The sequence below is a fragment of the Pristiophorus japonicus genome, chromosome 9 (assembly GCF_044704955.1).
Source record: "Pristiophorus japonicus isolate sPriJap1 chromosome 9, sPriJap1.hap1, whole genome shotgun sequence".
NCBI lineage: Eukaryota > Metazoa > Chordata > Chondrichthyes > Pristiophoridae > Pristiophorus > Pristiophorus japonicus.
The window spans coordinates 18273292-18290005 of record NC_091985.1 but is presented as its reverse complement, the minus strand read 5'-3'; the positions used below and the strand labels follow the sequence as shown (position 1 = coordinate 18290005).

The following is a 16714-nucleotide window of genomic DNA, read 5'->3' as shown; positions in this document are numbered from 1 at the left end:
GGGCTGATCATCGTCATCAACTTCACTTTCCCGCCTGATCTCCATATCACTAGATTCCCCTAGAGTCCAAAAAATCTATCTCCCTCAGCCTTCAATATATTCAGAGACTCAGCGACTCAGCATCCACAGCCCTCTGAGTGAAGAAATTCCGCCTCATCTCGGACTTAAATGGCCGACACCTTATCCTGAGATTGTGCCCCCCTAGTTCTAGACTCTCCAGCCAGGGGGAAACAACCTCTCAGCATCTACCCTGTCAATCCCCTTCAGAATTGTTTCAATGAGAGCATCTCTCATTCTTCTAAACTCCAGAGAGTATAGGCCCATTCTACACAATCTCTCCTCATAGGACAACCTTCTCATCCCAGGGATCAATCTAATGAACATTTATTGCACCAGCTCGAAGACAAGTATATCCTTCCTTAGATAAGGAGACCAAAACTGTGCACAGTACTCCAGGCGTGGACTCTCCAAGACCCTGCACAATTGCAGCAAGACTTCCTTATAACCCCCTTGCAATAAAGGCTAACATTTGCCTTCCTTATTGCTTACACAACAACATTTAAAACTCTCTGGGCTGGATTTTCGGGTCTTCACCCCAGAGCAGCGGCGGTGAGGTGTTTTGGCCGGGCAGCGAGCCACCAGTGGCCCGCAGCGATCTTTGGGTCCACCACCCAGTGTGCAATGCCCCTGGTTGCGATACCCTCGCGGGTTGTGACTTCTACCAGATACATCCACTGGAAAGCGCGCCTTGCACTGACCGCCTGGGAAATCAGGCGGTCCAAGAATCTGGACAGTGAAGAGATAAGTCATGGACTCCTAAGGTCAGTGGGATTGTTTTCTCTTTTCAGTTTTTTTGCGATTTGTGTTGTGGTGGCGTGGGCAATGTTTTTATGGTATTGTTTTTAGTTCCCACCTCCCCACCGGCGTGTTTCGGAGCACTTCTGGCCCGGGGCTCTTCAGTTTGGGAGTTTCCCAATGCCCCAAGAGAGGTTTACAACACCTCCCTTAGCGCTGTGCCCCCTGACACAGGGCCCAGTTGCCCAAACTTAATTACTGAGGCGCAAACTATTCCTGGCGCTAACTTTCCCGCCCCGCCGCCATTATCCCCCCCAAAAGCATCAAAGTCGAAAATGCAGCTATCTGAGCACCAACATTTAAAAGTCTGACTTCTCAGCTGGACATGAAAGATCCCATGGCACTAGTTCGAAGAAGTGTTCTCCCCCGGTGTCCTGGCCAATATTTATCCCTCAATCAACATGACAAAAACAGATGATCTGGTCATTATCACATCACTGTGCGCAAATTGGCTGCCGCATTTCCCACATTGCAACAGTGATGGGCACCTCAAAAAGTACTTAATTGACTGTAAAGCGCTTTGGGATGTCCTGAGGTCGTGATAGGCGCTATATAAATGCAATTTCTCTTTCTTTTTCTGTTCTGGAGCCTAAGTAAACATTGCCGATCCCATAGCATTTCTCAAAAAGCAAAGAGCTTACCACGAGTCCAAACCAGGCAATGCAGCCAAAAACAACTTGATGTTTATGGGGCACTTGGTGCAAAATGGCCGCCATATTTGCCAACCGCACATCAAAAGCAATTAAAAGCTTGAGTTTAGTGGCAGACCTCAATTAAAAACAGATTAACAGCTCATTATCACATTGCTGTTTGTGGGAGCGTGCTGTGCACAATGGCTGCCGTGTTTCCTACATTACAACAGTGACTACACGTCTAAAGTACTTCATTGGCTGTAAAGTGCTTTGGGGCGCCCTGAGGTCATGAAAGGCGCTATAGAAATACGTTAAGGCATCTCAAGACATGTCTGTACCATTGCAAAGCAATTATCTATATTCCCTCCTACCTATCCTGGTGTAATTGTCACGCATTTTAGTATTGATGTGCATTAAACCATTTATTATTTCCATACTCACCTGACAGGAATACTGCTGTTGTAGAAATTGAATTTAAATAAGGTTGGGGGGTGGGGGTTGGGGGGTGTATGTGATCTCAGATAGCAAAAGGCCAGAAAACCTCGGGATGACGGCATCGGAACAGACTGTCCCACCCGAGGGGTTTCTGGCTCTTGCTCTGCAGACTCGAGGACCCAGCCTCTGCAGGAAGCTGTCAGACTGAAACGTGGAGGTTTGGCAATTCACAACCCAATGCCATGGCACCATAACCAACTCATCTCCAGCCAAATATTCACTTTTAATTTTAAAAAATCAAAACAGATGCGCACAAATTGTGTTTATACAACGCCTTTAACACAGTCAAAAAAAAAAAGTCCTAAGGCACTTCACAGGAGCATTAATTTGATACCGAGACACATTAGGACAGGTGGCCAGAAGCTCAGTAAAAAGAGGTAGGTTTTAAGGAGGAGAAGGGCGGAAAGATTGAGGGAGGGAATTCCACAACTTAGGGCCCAAGCGGCTGAAGGCACGGCCGCCAATGGTGGAGCGATGAAGATCGGGACATGTGCAAAGGCCAGAATAGGAGGGGCGCAGAGACCTTGAAGGGTGGTCGGGAGAGAAGCAGTTACAGAGGCAGGAAGAAAACGGTCCAGAGCTCCAGAAGCAAAAGAGCAACGCCTCCACCAACCCCCAGTGTGGAACACGGGACTGAAAACGTCACAACCTCACCTGGTGGGCATACACGCAAACTGTGGCTGAATGCAAGTCATGAAAATAAACCTCCCTGGGTGGATCTCCAGCTGCCTGGATGGCCTGTTTGCACAGCAATGTCCCATTGTGTCTCCTTTGAATGTTTCTATTTAAAAATAGAACCTCACACAGGGCAGTTTTTAATTTCACTCCCAATTATTCTTCCCTCAACTCAAAAAGCATTTGCGAGTCTGTTCCCCTTTTGTTTGAGAAACATTGAAAATCTGAAGCCACAATCAGGCGGCACCTTGTTAAAGCCTTTTGTGCTCCCCTGCCACCCCTCCCTCCCCTCTTGTGGGAACGCAGAGTGAAACGCAGTGCTCAGACACACACAAAGTACAAGGGTTGGCTGGTCCCTGCTGGGCTTAACCCAAATGGGGAGAAAGCAACGGCATTAACATAAGCACCGCTTCAGAGACGTGAGAGGCAGAGTGGAAGGAGGAGGGGCCTCCTCCATCCCCATTGGAAACAGATTACGAACAAAGTGTCCCCTCCCCCAGCAGAAACCATCGTTTAAAGCAGAGGATTAAAGTTTGTGTACGTGGCCTTTGAAGTCGGTCTGAAAACCATGTACCATCCCCAGAATAAAAACGGTTCAAAATAAATCTCTCAGAAGAGTTCTTTGTACAGCATATATGCTCAATATATTTCCTTCACCCGCCCTTTTAGTGGCTTTCCCTCATCTGCCACTCTCCTCTCTTCTTTCCCGCCCCATCACCCACCCCACAAGAAGCCTGGGCCAAGTAGATGATTTCCTCCAATATTCCAACCCCTCCTCCCTCCAATGACAAAACTTATTTGCAATCACGACACGTTTCAAGCTGAAAAGCAGGAACACTGGTGAGCCAACAGTACACGATCCATCCCATAACCTTCAGTCATGTCAGCAACCAAACTACTCTCATCACAACAAGTTGTATTAATACAGCGCCTTTAATGTAGTAAAACGTCCCATGGTGCTTCACAGCAGCGTAATCAGGCACAAATTGGCACCGTGCCAACACAAGGAGATCTTGGGGCAGATGCTTGGTCAGAGGGGTGGGTTTCAGCAGCGTCTTGAAAGAAGAGCGGTTTAGGGAGAGAATTGTAGAGTTTAGGAACTGCAAGCAAGAGTAATTCTGCATTATAAACCTGTAAAGGGATAACACACCAGCTTATTTTTTGAAGCCAATTTTACAATTTTAAATTTTCCAATATATATTTTTTTAAATCACTCAGATCTGGTCAGCCCCATGGCACGAGAAGTAAAGTCATTGTATATGAACTATATGGTGCCAGGTTAGTCGATCTGGCATTGTTTGGGGGATCAGGGGTGCTTCAATTGGCTGCAGTACCTCTCTCTCCCTACCCCCCCTCTCTCTCTCCTCCCCCCCTCCCTTGCCTCTCCCTCTCTCCCTCTCTCTCTCCCCCCCCCGCTCCCTCTCGCCCCCCCCTCCCTCGCCTCCTCTCTCTCTCTCCCTCCCCCCTTCCTCCCCTCCTCTTCCTCCCCCCTCCTCCTCCTCCTCCTCCTCCCCCCTCCTCCTCCTCCCCCCCCCTCCTCCTCTCTCCCCTCCTCTCTCCCCTCCCCCCCTCCTCTCTCCCCTCCCCCCCTCCTCTCCCCCTCTCCTTTCCCCCCCCTCCCCGAGCTAGGGGGTGATCAGGCAGAGTTCCTGCCACTGATTCCGATCTAACGGATCCTGTTGGAAAGCATCCCTCGTGAACACAGAGTGAAGACAAAACCAGGCTGGACTGTGACACCTTCGTGGTTGAGTAGCCCCATGATGCTCACAAGTGAAGCATGGCTGCAAACTCCCCTGTAATATACTCCTTCAGGACAGGAAAAAAATGGAGGGAGAAAGACATGCAATTGTCTAACGCCTTTCACAACTTCAGGACGTCCCAAAGCGCTTTACAGCCAATGAAGTTACTCTTGGCGTGTAGTCACTGCTGTAATGTAGGAAACAGGGCAGCAAATTTGCACACAGCAAGGTCCCAAAAACAGCAATATGAGAATGGCCAAATAAGCTGTTTTTAGTGATGTTGGGTGAAGGACAAATATAGGCCCAGAACACCAGGGAAAGCTCCCCTGCTCTTCTTCGACATAGTGCCACAGGATTGTTTACATCCACCCGAGAGAGCAGACGGGGCCTCGGTTTAACGTCTCATCTGAAAGACGGTACCTCCGACAGTGCAGCGCTCCCTCACCACTGCACTGGAGTGTCAGCCTAGATTTTGTGCTCAAGTCTCTGGAGTGAGACTTGAACCCATGACCTTTTGACTCAGAGGCGAGAGTGCTACCCACTGAGCCACGGCTGCGCCCTGCTTTAAATTTTATGTAAATTATTCGCGTTGGGCCACTTTTTCCACGCCCACCTACATCTAATGTAATCGAATAGTAAAGTATATTAGAGTAGACAAACTGGGATTACTAAACAATTAGACAAAGTAATAAACTAGCATTCCAAAAGAATGACAGGATACAAAAAAGGATCTGAAAGAGGTGCTAAGATAACGAATTAGTGACATCAAAGACCATTGCTGTTTGTAGTACCCAGGAGACAAGTCTTAACTAAAAACTGATCAATGAGCAGCTCTTAGCACTGGCCTCTCATTCTTTATTAATGGCATCTGTGGCCTGTCCAGCTGATCACACTGGAAAGGTCTTCTGCCGTACTTCCACACATCAAAGAAACAAATTTGATCTCTACCTCGTCTGGTCTGGAGTGCCGGGTAAAAACTCACCTCCTACCGCCTCGATTCTTCCTCAGACTGACTGTTACGCTCGAAGACTCTTGCAGCGGAGTTAAAGCCCAACTCCTGGGGAAAACTGCTGTTCAAAGCAGACAGGACTAAGAGGCCGAAAGCGTGATCAAGCAGTGTATAATCGTTGCCACTGGAACAAGACCTAGCTCTGTCAAGCCCGTGCGGTGACTGGTGTGCAACGGCCACCACACGTTAAAAAAATCCATGCACAGGCATCTTCCACCCTTCAATATGTAGTTCGGGACCTGGAATGTCAGGTCCTTCAATGAAACACCTGTGAACGCATCCCTTTTTGGTGTGGAAGCAAGTCACCCTCAATATGAGGGAGCGCTGAAGGAGGAGATAGAATAATGAAATTGTAGATTAATGGGTACCCGTAAGTTGTGCTGTGTTCTGGATGGCTGGTTTCATTTAATGCATGGCCCCTTTAAATTTCTGCACCTGTGCGGTATGTACATGAGCAGCCCGTGTGGGATCTGTCCTATTACTGCCCGGCCACCCAGCTTGGAAGGAACATTGCCCGAGAGTTGTACAGTCTGCAATTTAATCGAGAGAGAAATCGTAGATTGCAACAGCAGAGTGTTAAGGAGGCCGCCATTCGGCCCATTGTGCCTGCGCTGGTTCTTTGAAAGCGCTATCCAATGAGTCCCACTCCCCCTGCTCTTTCCTCATAGCCTTGCAATTTTTTCCCCTTTTCAAGCATTTACCCAATTCCCTTTTGAAATTGAATTAATTTTCCACCGCCCTTTCAGGCAGTGCACTCCAGATCATAACACACAGAGATTGAAAAAAAAATTCTCATCTCCTTCCTGGCTTTTGCCAATTATCTGTGTCCTCTGGTTACTGACCTTCCTGCCAGCGGAAAGTTTCTCTCTATCCGCTTCTTTAAAACCTCTGAATTTTCATGTCAACTGAAAACACGGGACCCCACGAGTTTGAACACTCACACAACATGACTTGCTGGCCAAGTACCATAATAGGAAGCCTGGGAGCCACTGAAAATATCAATTTCTGAACAGAGCTGAGTAAAAGACAATCAGTTACCCTAGTAATTACTGTCACCTTTAACTCAAAAAAAAATCAAGAAATAACATGCAGTTAATTCCGGAGAAAATTCACATCCTATACAGTTAGCAGGCACCGATTCACAGATAGCAAGAGCAGGGATCCTACCCACAGCTTGCACTTGGCAAGACTTGCCCTACAATTTTCTCGCTAACAGAGACGACACTTCAAAAGTACTCCACTGAAAGTAAGACATACTTGCATTTATAGATCGTTTACCTCAACCTCAGAGTCTCAAAGCGCTTTACAGCCAACGAGGTTATTTTTGACGTGTAGTCACTGTTGTAATGTAGGAATCCTGGCAGCCAATGTGCGCACAGCAAGCTCCCACACACAGCAATGTGATAATGACCCAGATAATCTGTTTTTTTTTTTTAAAAGTGATGTTGGTTGAGGGATAAATATTGGCCAGGACACCAGGGAGAACTCCCCTGCTCTTCTTTCAAATAACGCCACATGAAGAGGAATACATCAGCAAAGAGAAGCTTAGCAAGTTTGTTTGAAAGAGTAGTTAGGCAGCGAGAATTTCAAATCAGTACTGCACCTCCACCACGATATTCGCCTCCTTTAGAACAGAAGTATTGCTCCTTTAGTATTGCTCCCCCATCCCACATGCAAGCAACGCTAAAAAATGTTAGCAGTTAGTCCTAATGGGCAGAAGAAAACATTTTGCAAGGCTCCGGGGAAAGAGTAGATGAGGGGGAACTAATTAAATAGCTTTTTTCAAAGAGTCGGCATAGGTACAATGGGCCAAATGGCCGCCTTCTGTGCAGTATGATTCTACGATACTCATGTTGTTGTGTTCTGCTCCAGGGGAGCTGTTCCAGGTTACCTCCCACATCAGGGAACAGCTCCAAAAAGGGAATGCTAGAAATAAACATCCAGCACTGGAAATGTCAATGTTGACCAAGTGCATCACGGTCCCTGAGCAGCACTGCCACCTTCCTGTGTAGAACACCTCCTTCCACATAGGATGTTAAACGTGCTATCCAATTAGTCCTACTCCCTCCGTTCTTTACCGACAGCCCTGCCAAGTTTTCCTTTTGCTTTAAATCTGCTTCCACCACCCTTCAGGACAGTGCCACTTATAAACAATTCCCATCTCCTCTCATTCTTCTGCCATTCATCTTAAATTTGCGTCCTCTGGTTACCGTCCCTCCCGCCAGTGGAAATAGTTTCTCCTTACTTACTTGATCAAAACCCCTCGTGATTTTGAACACCTCTATTAAATCTCCCCTTAACTTTCTCTGCTCCAAGGAGAACAACCCCAGTTCCTCGAGTCTCTCGCCACATAACTGGAGTCTCTCATCCCAAATAAGACACTTAAAGTGGAGTAGACTGCAGGCAAATTCAGATTGGACAGAGAGAGAATTTTCTGGCTGCCACACAGTTAGATGCAAGATTCATTCAATCAAGGGATTTCCAATTAATAAGCCGTCAAGTGCAAATAAAAATGTAGGTTAAAAGTCAGCTGCAGTTTCAATGCTTAAATAAGAGTGACAGACGAGCCCTAATACTTAAATGCTTCAGTCCAGATCCAACAAAATTATGTATGCACAGCTCAAATCCTGCTTGCACTAAACAAACACCAACATTCCCAGGAGGGGAGCTGCTGAGCGGCAGGTGCTCCCAGCTCCGATATAAACACATGTAGCAAAACATTCCCGCTCCTCACCCACCTCCCCCAACACACACACCCAGTAACAGTGGATACACACACCACATTGAGAACACATCCAGTAACATTGAGAACATTCACCCACCCACCACTGAACACACCCACTACTGTAATAGTGAACACAGCCACCCAATATTGAACACACACCCACCCAACACTGAACACACCCAATACTGTAATAGTGAACACACCCACCCATTGAACATAGGGCAAATAACATTGAACATGCACATTCTTGTGATGCATTTCTTCTTGGATAGTCCTAATCAACTCTCACTACTCCCATCCACCTCTAGCGACAGAACTGTAACCACCAGTACTTAATCCTTGTTACTCGGAATGCTCCCACGAATTTGGAAGGGCAAAGTCCAAAATTGTAAAAGTTGTATGTACAATGTAGGTAGACCTATCCATAACTGCCATTCTCCTTTAACTGAACCCCGAGTGACGACACTTAACTGGTGTCATAACATAGTCCACTTCTGAGAATTGAAGATTTTTGCAGGAAAATAAAAAATAAAATTGTCCAGTAATTCAAATTGACCAACTTTGAAATAAGTGGGACGGCACAATTAAAATTACTCTCCTCCCCTGAAGGGTTTCATTTCTTGCAGAATCCTCCAGCTACTAGTCACCCTTGGGCGTCGCGTCCCAAGTGCAGCCACCGCAATGAAAGTGGGCTGGTTATTTGGCAAGGTGGGGCATCACAGCCACAAGACCGATTCCGCACACATTCAAAAAAGGCTTGCATTTCTAGAACGCCTTTTTCATCCTCAGGAAGCCCCAAAGAACATTACAGCCAATGAAGCACTTTTGAAGCGTAGTCACTGTTGTGATGTAGGAAACACGGCAGCCAATTTGCACACAGTAAGCTCCCACAAACAGCAATGCGATAATTACCAGATAATCATTTTTTGTTATATTGATTGAGGGATAAATATTGGTCAGGGGGGTGGCTCTCCTGCTCTTCTTGGAAATACAGGTTGAGTGCACGAAATTCAGAATGTTCCGGAATCCGGATTCATCCGTGGCGGGGTCATCCGGAAATCGGAAAATGTTCTGAAATCCAGATTATTGCGCTTCGGCCAACCGCCCCCCCCCCCCCCGGTCTGACCTCGGCCCCCCCAGACCCCGGCCGCCCGACCTCCCCCTCCCCCCTCCCCCCTCCCCTAACTACCTCGGCCCAGGAGTTTCCAGACTCGGGACGTCGCAAAGACGTTCTGAAATCTGGAAATACTCGAAATCCGGAACTGACTCGGTCCCGAGGTTTCCGGATTTTGGACGCTCTACCTGTTAGTGCCGTGGGATATTTTACTTCCAGCTGAGAGCGCAGATGGAGCCTCGGGTTAACATCTCATCCTAAAGATGTCACCTCTGACAGTGCAGCGGCTCCCTCAGCACTGCACTGGAGTGTTAGCCTCGATGTGTGTGTTCTGGAGTGGGATTTGAACCTACAACCCCCTGACTCAAAAAATAAAAATACTACCCACTGAGCCAGAAGTCAGCGAGTGGCAATCACAACTGGGACTCCTGGATAAATCTCTCTCCTCCCTGACCCTGAGGGCTCGGAGATAGCACCGAGCTGGACTGAACATGGGAACCACCTTAGCCTGGATGGCTGTGCTTTCCATTTGGATGACAGTCACAGAGCCAATTTGGGATTTTTAATTTCAAAGGTTTAACACAAAATGACATGCTGCATCATGCTAGAAACTACTGAAGAACGTATGCACTGTACTGAGACAAGAGACAAAACAGTCAAAACATTTACAAAACAAAATAAAAAGTTTGAAGGAAAACAAGCGCAAATATCACTTGAATCTAAACATATGGGTAGATAAATAACAATAAGTTTAAAATTATATATTACTTAGCACAATAAATATAGACTTCAACTAGAAAAACCAAAGATCACAACACAAAATTACAGCTTCCTTGCCCAAAAAAATTAATTTAAAAAAACACTGCAGTCTACTTGAAGTTGAAAACAATTCATGTTTCTCTCAAGTCTGCTCTGAATATAGGCTGCACTCAAGACAATCTACAACAAAGCAAACAGCCAGATTTAAAAACATGCAACTTGTTATCTTGTTTAAATTTCCAGTTCAAAACATAGCTTGATAACACCCTGGATATTCCTGGTTTAACAGGTTCAATTTAAACGAACACACACATAGCCCCAGCCCCCTCGCAATCCAAAGGGGTTTGATCCAAATGAATTAAAAAGGGAGATATATATGTTCCTTATACGTTGTCTTATAATAGTTCAGAATTTAGCACGTCGTATGTTTGATGTTTGCAATTCAATAAGTGTGTTTGCAGTTAATGTGTTTACAGTTAAATAAATGTGTGTTTGCAGTGAAATATATGTGTATGTGCTTGCAATGAAATAAATATATATATTTCACTGCAAACATGCGATATCCTAAAGGACCGCTTTCAGGGAATGGCCAAGAATGTAGAAAGTTCTGTGAAACTTTTTAAACACACGCACACCTCCAGGGAAAGAGCTACGCCAGCAGAAGCAGATGTTGCAATGCTTTTTGCACCAAGTCACTCATGTTTACAGACAGTTTTTGGACACTTACGGACGGCGATCTTCTTGGCGTCGAGCCGGAGGGCGCGGTGCTGCAGGCTCTGGAGCCGGCTGTGGAGGTGGCTGCAGCGGACACACACCGAGCTCGCCTCCGCCTCCAGCTCCTGGAAGATGCCGCTGGCGAGGCGGCTGAGATCTGCGAGCTGCCGGAGCAGAGAGGCGAGGGTGTACTCCGACACGTCCTGCAGGCTCTCGAACAGGAAGGCTCGCCTCCTACTGCTGTCGGCGCTTGGCTCCAGCTTCTTCCTCCCCTTCCTCCTCCTCCTCTTGCTACTCCTCTTCCTCTGCAGCCCCTCTCCATCCTCCTGCTCCCCCTCCTCATCTTCACCATCTTCCCAAACTCTTCCAAAATCTTCACTCTTCAACCTGGACACCAGCCGGGGCTCCACTATCCTCTTGTAGAAAGGCATCCTCCTCAAACCAAAAACTTTCCCCTTCTCTCTTATTGTGCTACAGCTTTAAATTAAAAATAAGGTGTTTTAAAGATAAATTGGGCAACTCCAACTTTCCAACAGGACTCCCTCCACAGCCATATTTTGAGATTCAATGTTGCACAGAGTCACAGCAGAAACAAAACCCACACAAACTCAGCAAGGCTGAGAGAAAACTCCACTCACTGACTGCCAGGAGCATAGGAAGGAGGGATAGAGCTCCATAAAACCAGGACCAGCTGCAACCTGAACTCCAACACAAGGATCGGACTGTCACTGGGAAAACCAGGACCAGCTGCAACCTGAACTCCAACACAAGGATCGGACTGTCACTGGGAAAGCCAGGACCAGCTGCAACCTGAACTCCAACACAGGATCGGACTGTCACTGGGAAAACCAGGACCAGCTGCAACCTGAACTCCAACACAAGGATCGGACTGTCACTGGGAAAACCAGGACCAGCTGCAACCTGGACTCCAACACAAGGATCAGACTGTCACTGGGAAAACCAGGGCCAGCAGCAACCTGAACTCCAATATTGGATCGGACTGTCACTGGGAAAACCAGGACCAGCTTCAACCTGAACCCCAACACAAGGATTGGACTATCATTAAGAAAACCAGGCATAACAGCAACAATGTTGCATTTATATAGTGATTTCAACATAGAAAATTCCCCAAGGCACTCTACAATAGTTGGGGGCAAAAAGATATAAAGAATAAAGTTGTGGAGGCCGAGCAATGGTGTATGAGTTCATAGCGGTGACTAAGTTTGGCTGAAAAGATGTACTTTGTGAGAGATGATTCTTTTTAAAGACAGAGAGAAGTTGAGGGACGGAGGGGTTTAGGAAGAGAATTCCAGAGAGTAGGGCCTAGGTAGCTAAAAGCTTTTCCACCAATGGTGGGACAAAGTGAGTGGCCATTGTCAGAGGATCAAAGATTGAGATATGCGACATAACGGTGGATGAGGTTGCCGAGCTAGGTGCGGCCGAGGCCATGAAGCAATTTAAAGGCAAGAATTTTAAGTTTAATGCATTGGATGTCAGGGAATCAAAGTAGCTAAGTGTGGCTGGGGGTGATGGATGAGTGGGGCAATGCAGGACAGGAGGTAGCTAGCGGAGTTTCAACAAGTTGGAATTTATGGAGTGTGGAAGATGGGAAACTGGCATTGGATAAATCAAGTCCAAATGCATGTATAAGGGTTTCAGTGGGAGGAGGGTTGGGGCAGGAGATGTTGTGGGGGTGCAAGTCTTGGTGATGGATAGGATATGGGGCTTGAAGCTCAGCTGCAGGCTGAACAGAGAGGTTCAACTGAACATCCTCACAAATGGTCAGTTGAAGAAAAAGTTGGTCTCCACAGGGCTTGTCTCGCCGAGTGCAGGCAGAAAATAAGCGCAGGCAGCCGAAAGAACATGTGGCAAACCTATCCCACCCTCCCTTACCCTCAATGACTGTCTGTCCCACCTGTGGCAGGAACTGTGGCTCTCGTACTGGACTGTTCAGCCACCGAAGGACTCATTCTAAAAGTGGAAGCAAGTCTTCCCTCGATTCTGAGGGATTTCCTATGATGATGATGATGGGGTAAAGGGAAATGGGGGAAGAGGTGCAGCTGTCTGTCATCAACATATTGAATAAACTTCCAGGATGAGACAAAAACTGTGGAATTTTTAAAGAAACAATTGGTTGCGGAAGTGGGGGAACATTTGGATATTTCTGAGTGGATGAACTAAGATATGCCTTCCTCAGCCATAACGGTCTTGGAACAGCAACCGGAACTCAACACGGGGAATTTACCATATCTAAGCAGTCAAGTATCTTGTAAGGTCTCGTCTCCATCATTCCTTCACATTTCTCCAAGTCTTTCCTAGCAACTTAAGTTCTCTTGACACTAGGGATCAGCCACAATAAGAAAGCTGGGAATGAGTTCAACCTGAACTCAACATGGAGATCTGCGAGCTGGTGAGAAAACTAATATGAACTGAACTACAAGGGATGTTCAGGTATCATTGTTCCTGGTTTTCCTACTGACTCTCTGAATGCTGGCACTGAGGGCAAACAAGCGGAAAATGTTGTTAAAATATTTTTTTTAATAAACAGTTGTTCAACAGGGACTATTGCCATGAAGAGTATTCAGGATTAACATATTTTGTGAACACTTGCTCATACATTGGCATTATCTACACAAACTAACATGCAATAAAGTCTCTGTATCAAAGACTGATGGCTTGCAAAAAATGATTATCCCAGTTCAGTATCTTCTGCCACTTTTTCTCACTTCCATTCCCACATCCCTTTCAACAAAAGGATGGGATGAGGGGATGAAAAGCATTCAGCCCACCGCACAATGTATAATCCACTCTGCTCAACTCATTTAATCTCCTGACCCAAAGCTCCAAATTAAATTCCCTGACCCCCAAAGTTCCTTTTAGCTGTTTTGTATTTTGAAGCCAATCAATTAAATTGCCAAACATGCTATCGTCTTTAGGGTAAGTCATGGCTCAGTGGGTAGCACCCTCGCCTGAGTCAGAAGGTTGTGGGTTCAAGTCCCACTTCAGAGACCCGAGCACAAAACTCTAGGCTGACACTCCAGTGCAGTGCTGAGGGAGTGCTGCACTGTCGGAGGTGGCGTCTTTTAAATGAGGCGTTAGAGCAGACGGTTTATCAGGTGGACGTAAAAGATCCCATGGCACTATTTCGAAGAAGAACAGGGGAGTTCTCTCCAGTGTCCTGGCCAATATTTATCCCTCAATCAACATCACTAAAAAACAGAATATCTGGTCATTATCACATTGATGTTTGTGGGAACTTGCTGCGCGCAAATTGGCTGCCGCGTTTCCTACATTACAGCAATGACTACACTTCAAAAAGTACTTCATTGGCTGTAAAGCACTGTGGGACATCCTGAGGTCATTAAAGGCGCTATATAAATGCAAGTCTTTCTTTTTTCTTTAAAAGCCTCATGTGAAACTTCTTCAAATGCCTTCTAATGTTACAAGCAGATTATATTCATTGGATAGTCCTCACGCAGAGCTTATATATCTTCTCAAAGAAATGCAGTACATTAGTAAATCATTACAACCCATTGTTTCTGAATCCATGTTGACTACTCCTCTGGTTGTTGAGTGCTCTTGCTTTTTAACTTTAACTGTACAAACAAGGTTACGACGCTCATAATTCCCAGGCTCATGATTCAGTATTGCTTTGGTTTTTATTGACTATTGGGAGAACGTTCTCCATTGTGCACTCGTCATTTAATGTTCCAACTTTGCCTATTTCCTCACTCACTTCCTGAACAATTGTAGGGTATTTCCTGTCTGTTCCAGTTGTTTAGCCTGAGCATAACAAAAGGTTTTACTGACCTCTGCATACCGTATCGATTTGTGGGGCAAAATAACTAGATCAGGATTTGTCTTCATTCATCTGAAATGTGAATACTCACTATTTGCTCACGAGTCCCACAGCTTGTGGACATTTTCTTTTAAATGCTCACAATTCGTGCAGGAAATTGAATCATTTAGAAAGCTAAACTTAGGTGAGTTTTTATTAACATATCCAGAATGGATGAGCGAATTTCGAATGTTGGCTGCAAAACACTATTTCCTGATCCTGTGTAATACATCGACTCTACACTGGTCAGATGTATGCAATATATTGAGCAATTTACCCAAGGTGTCAGCACTCTCACGGGATGATTGTCACAGATTTGTACTATTTTTCTGTGAGACGAGCAGAAATTTGAGGCAAGGTTTAAGTGGCTTTTGTGCAATTAACGCAACAGTTCTGTTCTGCTGTTGATAGTGGTCAGATCTTGGCAAATATAGTTGAAAAGCAGTAATTTTAATCTGATGATTCTAAGGTCCATGTTTGCTTTGTAGTAAAAGACTTGCATTTCTGTAGAACCTCATCACATCTTCCAGAAACATCTCAAAACACTGTGTGTACATTGAGTTACCTTGAAGTCCAGTGACTTGTTATGTGGGCAAACACAGCAAAATCAAGGCTTGCATTTATATAGCGCCTTTCACGACCACCGGACGTCACAAAGCGCTTTACAGGCAATGAAGTACTTTTGAAGTGTTGAAATGTTGTAATGTAGAAAATGTGGCAGCCAATTTGAGCACAGCAAGCTCCCACAAACAGCAATGTGATAATGACCAAATAATCTGTTCTTTAGTGATGTTGGTTGAGGGATAAATTTTGGTTAGGACACCAGGGGTAACGCCGCCGTTCATCAAAATAGTGCCATAGGATGTTTTACATCCACCTGAGGGAGCAGACAAGGCCTCAGTTTAACACCTCATCCAAAAAACGGCAGCTTCAACAGTGCAGCACTGCCTCAGCACTGCACTGGAGTGTCAGCCTAGATTTTTGTGCTCAAATCTCTGGAGTGGGACATGAACCCACGAGCTTCTGACTCCGAGGTCAGAGCGCTACCCACTGAGCCACAGCTGATACTGGACATCTGGCTAATGTATAGCTTGGAAATGGATTTGTTGGTAGGAAAAGCTGTGAAGATTTATTTTAAACAGATTCTTCAAGATGAAGCTCTGCAAATAATATTAATCTGGAGGTTTTAGTACCCGTGCCCACTAATGAGTTCTTGTACTAATAATAAGGCAGTAAAAAGAAATGTGTGTCATCATTAACTGCTCAATCCTGGGAGGCTTACAGATAATTGGATAGGCTATATAGAAAACAAAATCCATGTGTTCATCTGGTCCATGATATTTGTAATTAGTTCGGATAAATTTTTAATTTAATATATTTTGTACAGCTGCCACAAGGATCAGTTAAACATTAACCTTTAGGTACTTTATCGGGTTTCTGTTTGCTCGAGTGGTTGAGAGTTAATTTCTTTCAATATGAAGAGGGATAATGAAGAGGCTTCGAAAACAAGATGTTTTACTTCCAGTTAATATTTTGGGTTATATTTTGTGTTCAGTAATGAAAGAACTGGCATTTCTATCACGCCTTTCGCAACCTCAGGGCGTTCCAAAGCGCTTTACACTTTACTGCATTGAAGTGCCAGCTAACATTGTGTGTTCAAGTCTCTGGAGTGGGACTTGATCCCACAACCTTCTAACTCAGAGGCGAGAGTGCTACCCACTGACCACGGTTGACAGCATGTGCTCACTCACTATACAATCTTGCAAGAGAATATTTCTGTTACATCTACCCTGCTTATTGCAGCAAAAGTCCAAAAGAAAACAAAGATGTTTTCCTAAATCCAGAACAGTGGTACAAGGACTATAGTTGGCTTCAGTGTCTCAAGGGACAGAAAGTAAGGGGAAAAAATAACCAGGATTCTTGCTCCTGGTTATTTATCGAATGATCACTACCAACAATTGCTCATGCACTGATGTTGGGTGAGCACGCCTTTCTGCGCTCATGTTCAGGGCGGCCACTTGGACAAGGCTGGTGGAGGATGCACAGCAGAAGTAGGACTAAGCCCTGACAGGTGTCAACCAGGGTCTGACACGTCACCATGCTGACAAGTCTCCAAACCAAGTTACTGAGACATCCAGATAGGTAGAGTTTCTGTTTGC

The 16714-nt window shown here is 45.6% G+C and overlaps 1 protein-coding gene across 5 annotated transcripts in view; it reads right to left on the bottom strand.

The window, feature by feature from the left end:
* The window catches only part of LOC139272948 (NHS-like protein 1), a 252393-nt gene that overhangs the window by 228762 nt on the left and 6917 nt on the right, over window positions 1-16714 (bottom strand). The window contains exon 1 of one of the 5 annotated variants that reach the window (XM_070889104.1): window positions 10731-11350. The exons of the other annotated variants lie outside the window; for them this stretch is intronic. Coding sequence (XP_070745205.1) covers window positions 10731-11148 — 418 coding nt within the window. The 5' untranslated portion in view covers window positions 11149-11350. Of the gene's footprint in view, window positions 1-10730; window positions 11351-16714 lie in introns of those variants that run through there. 5 annotated transcript variants of the gene reach the window in all.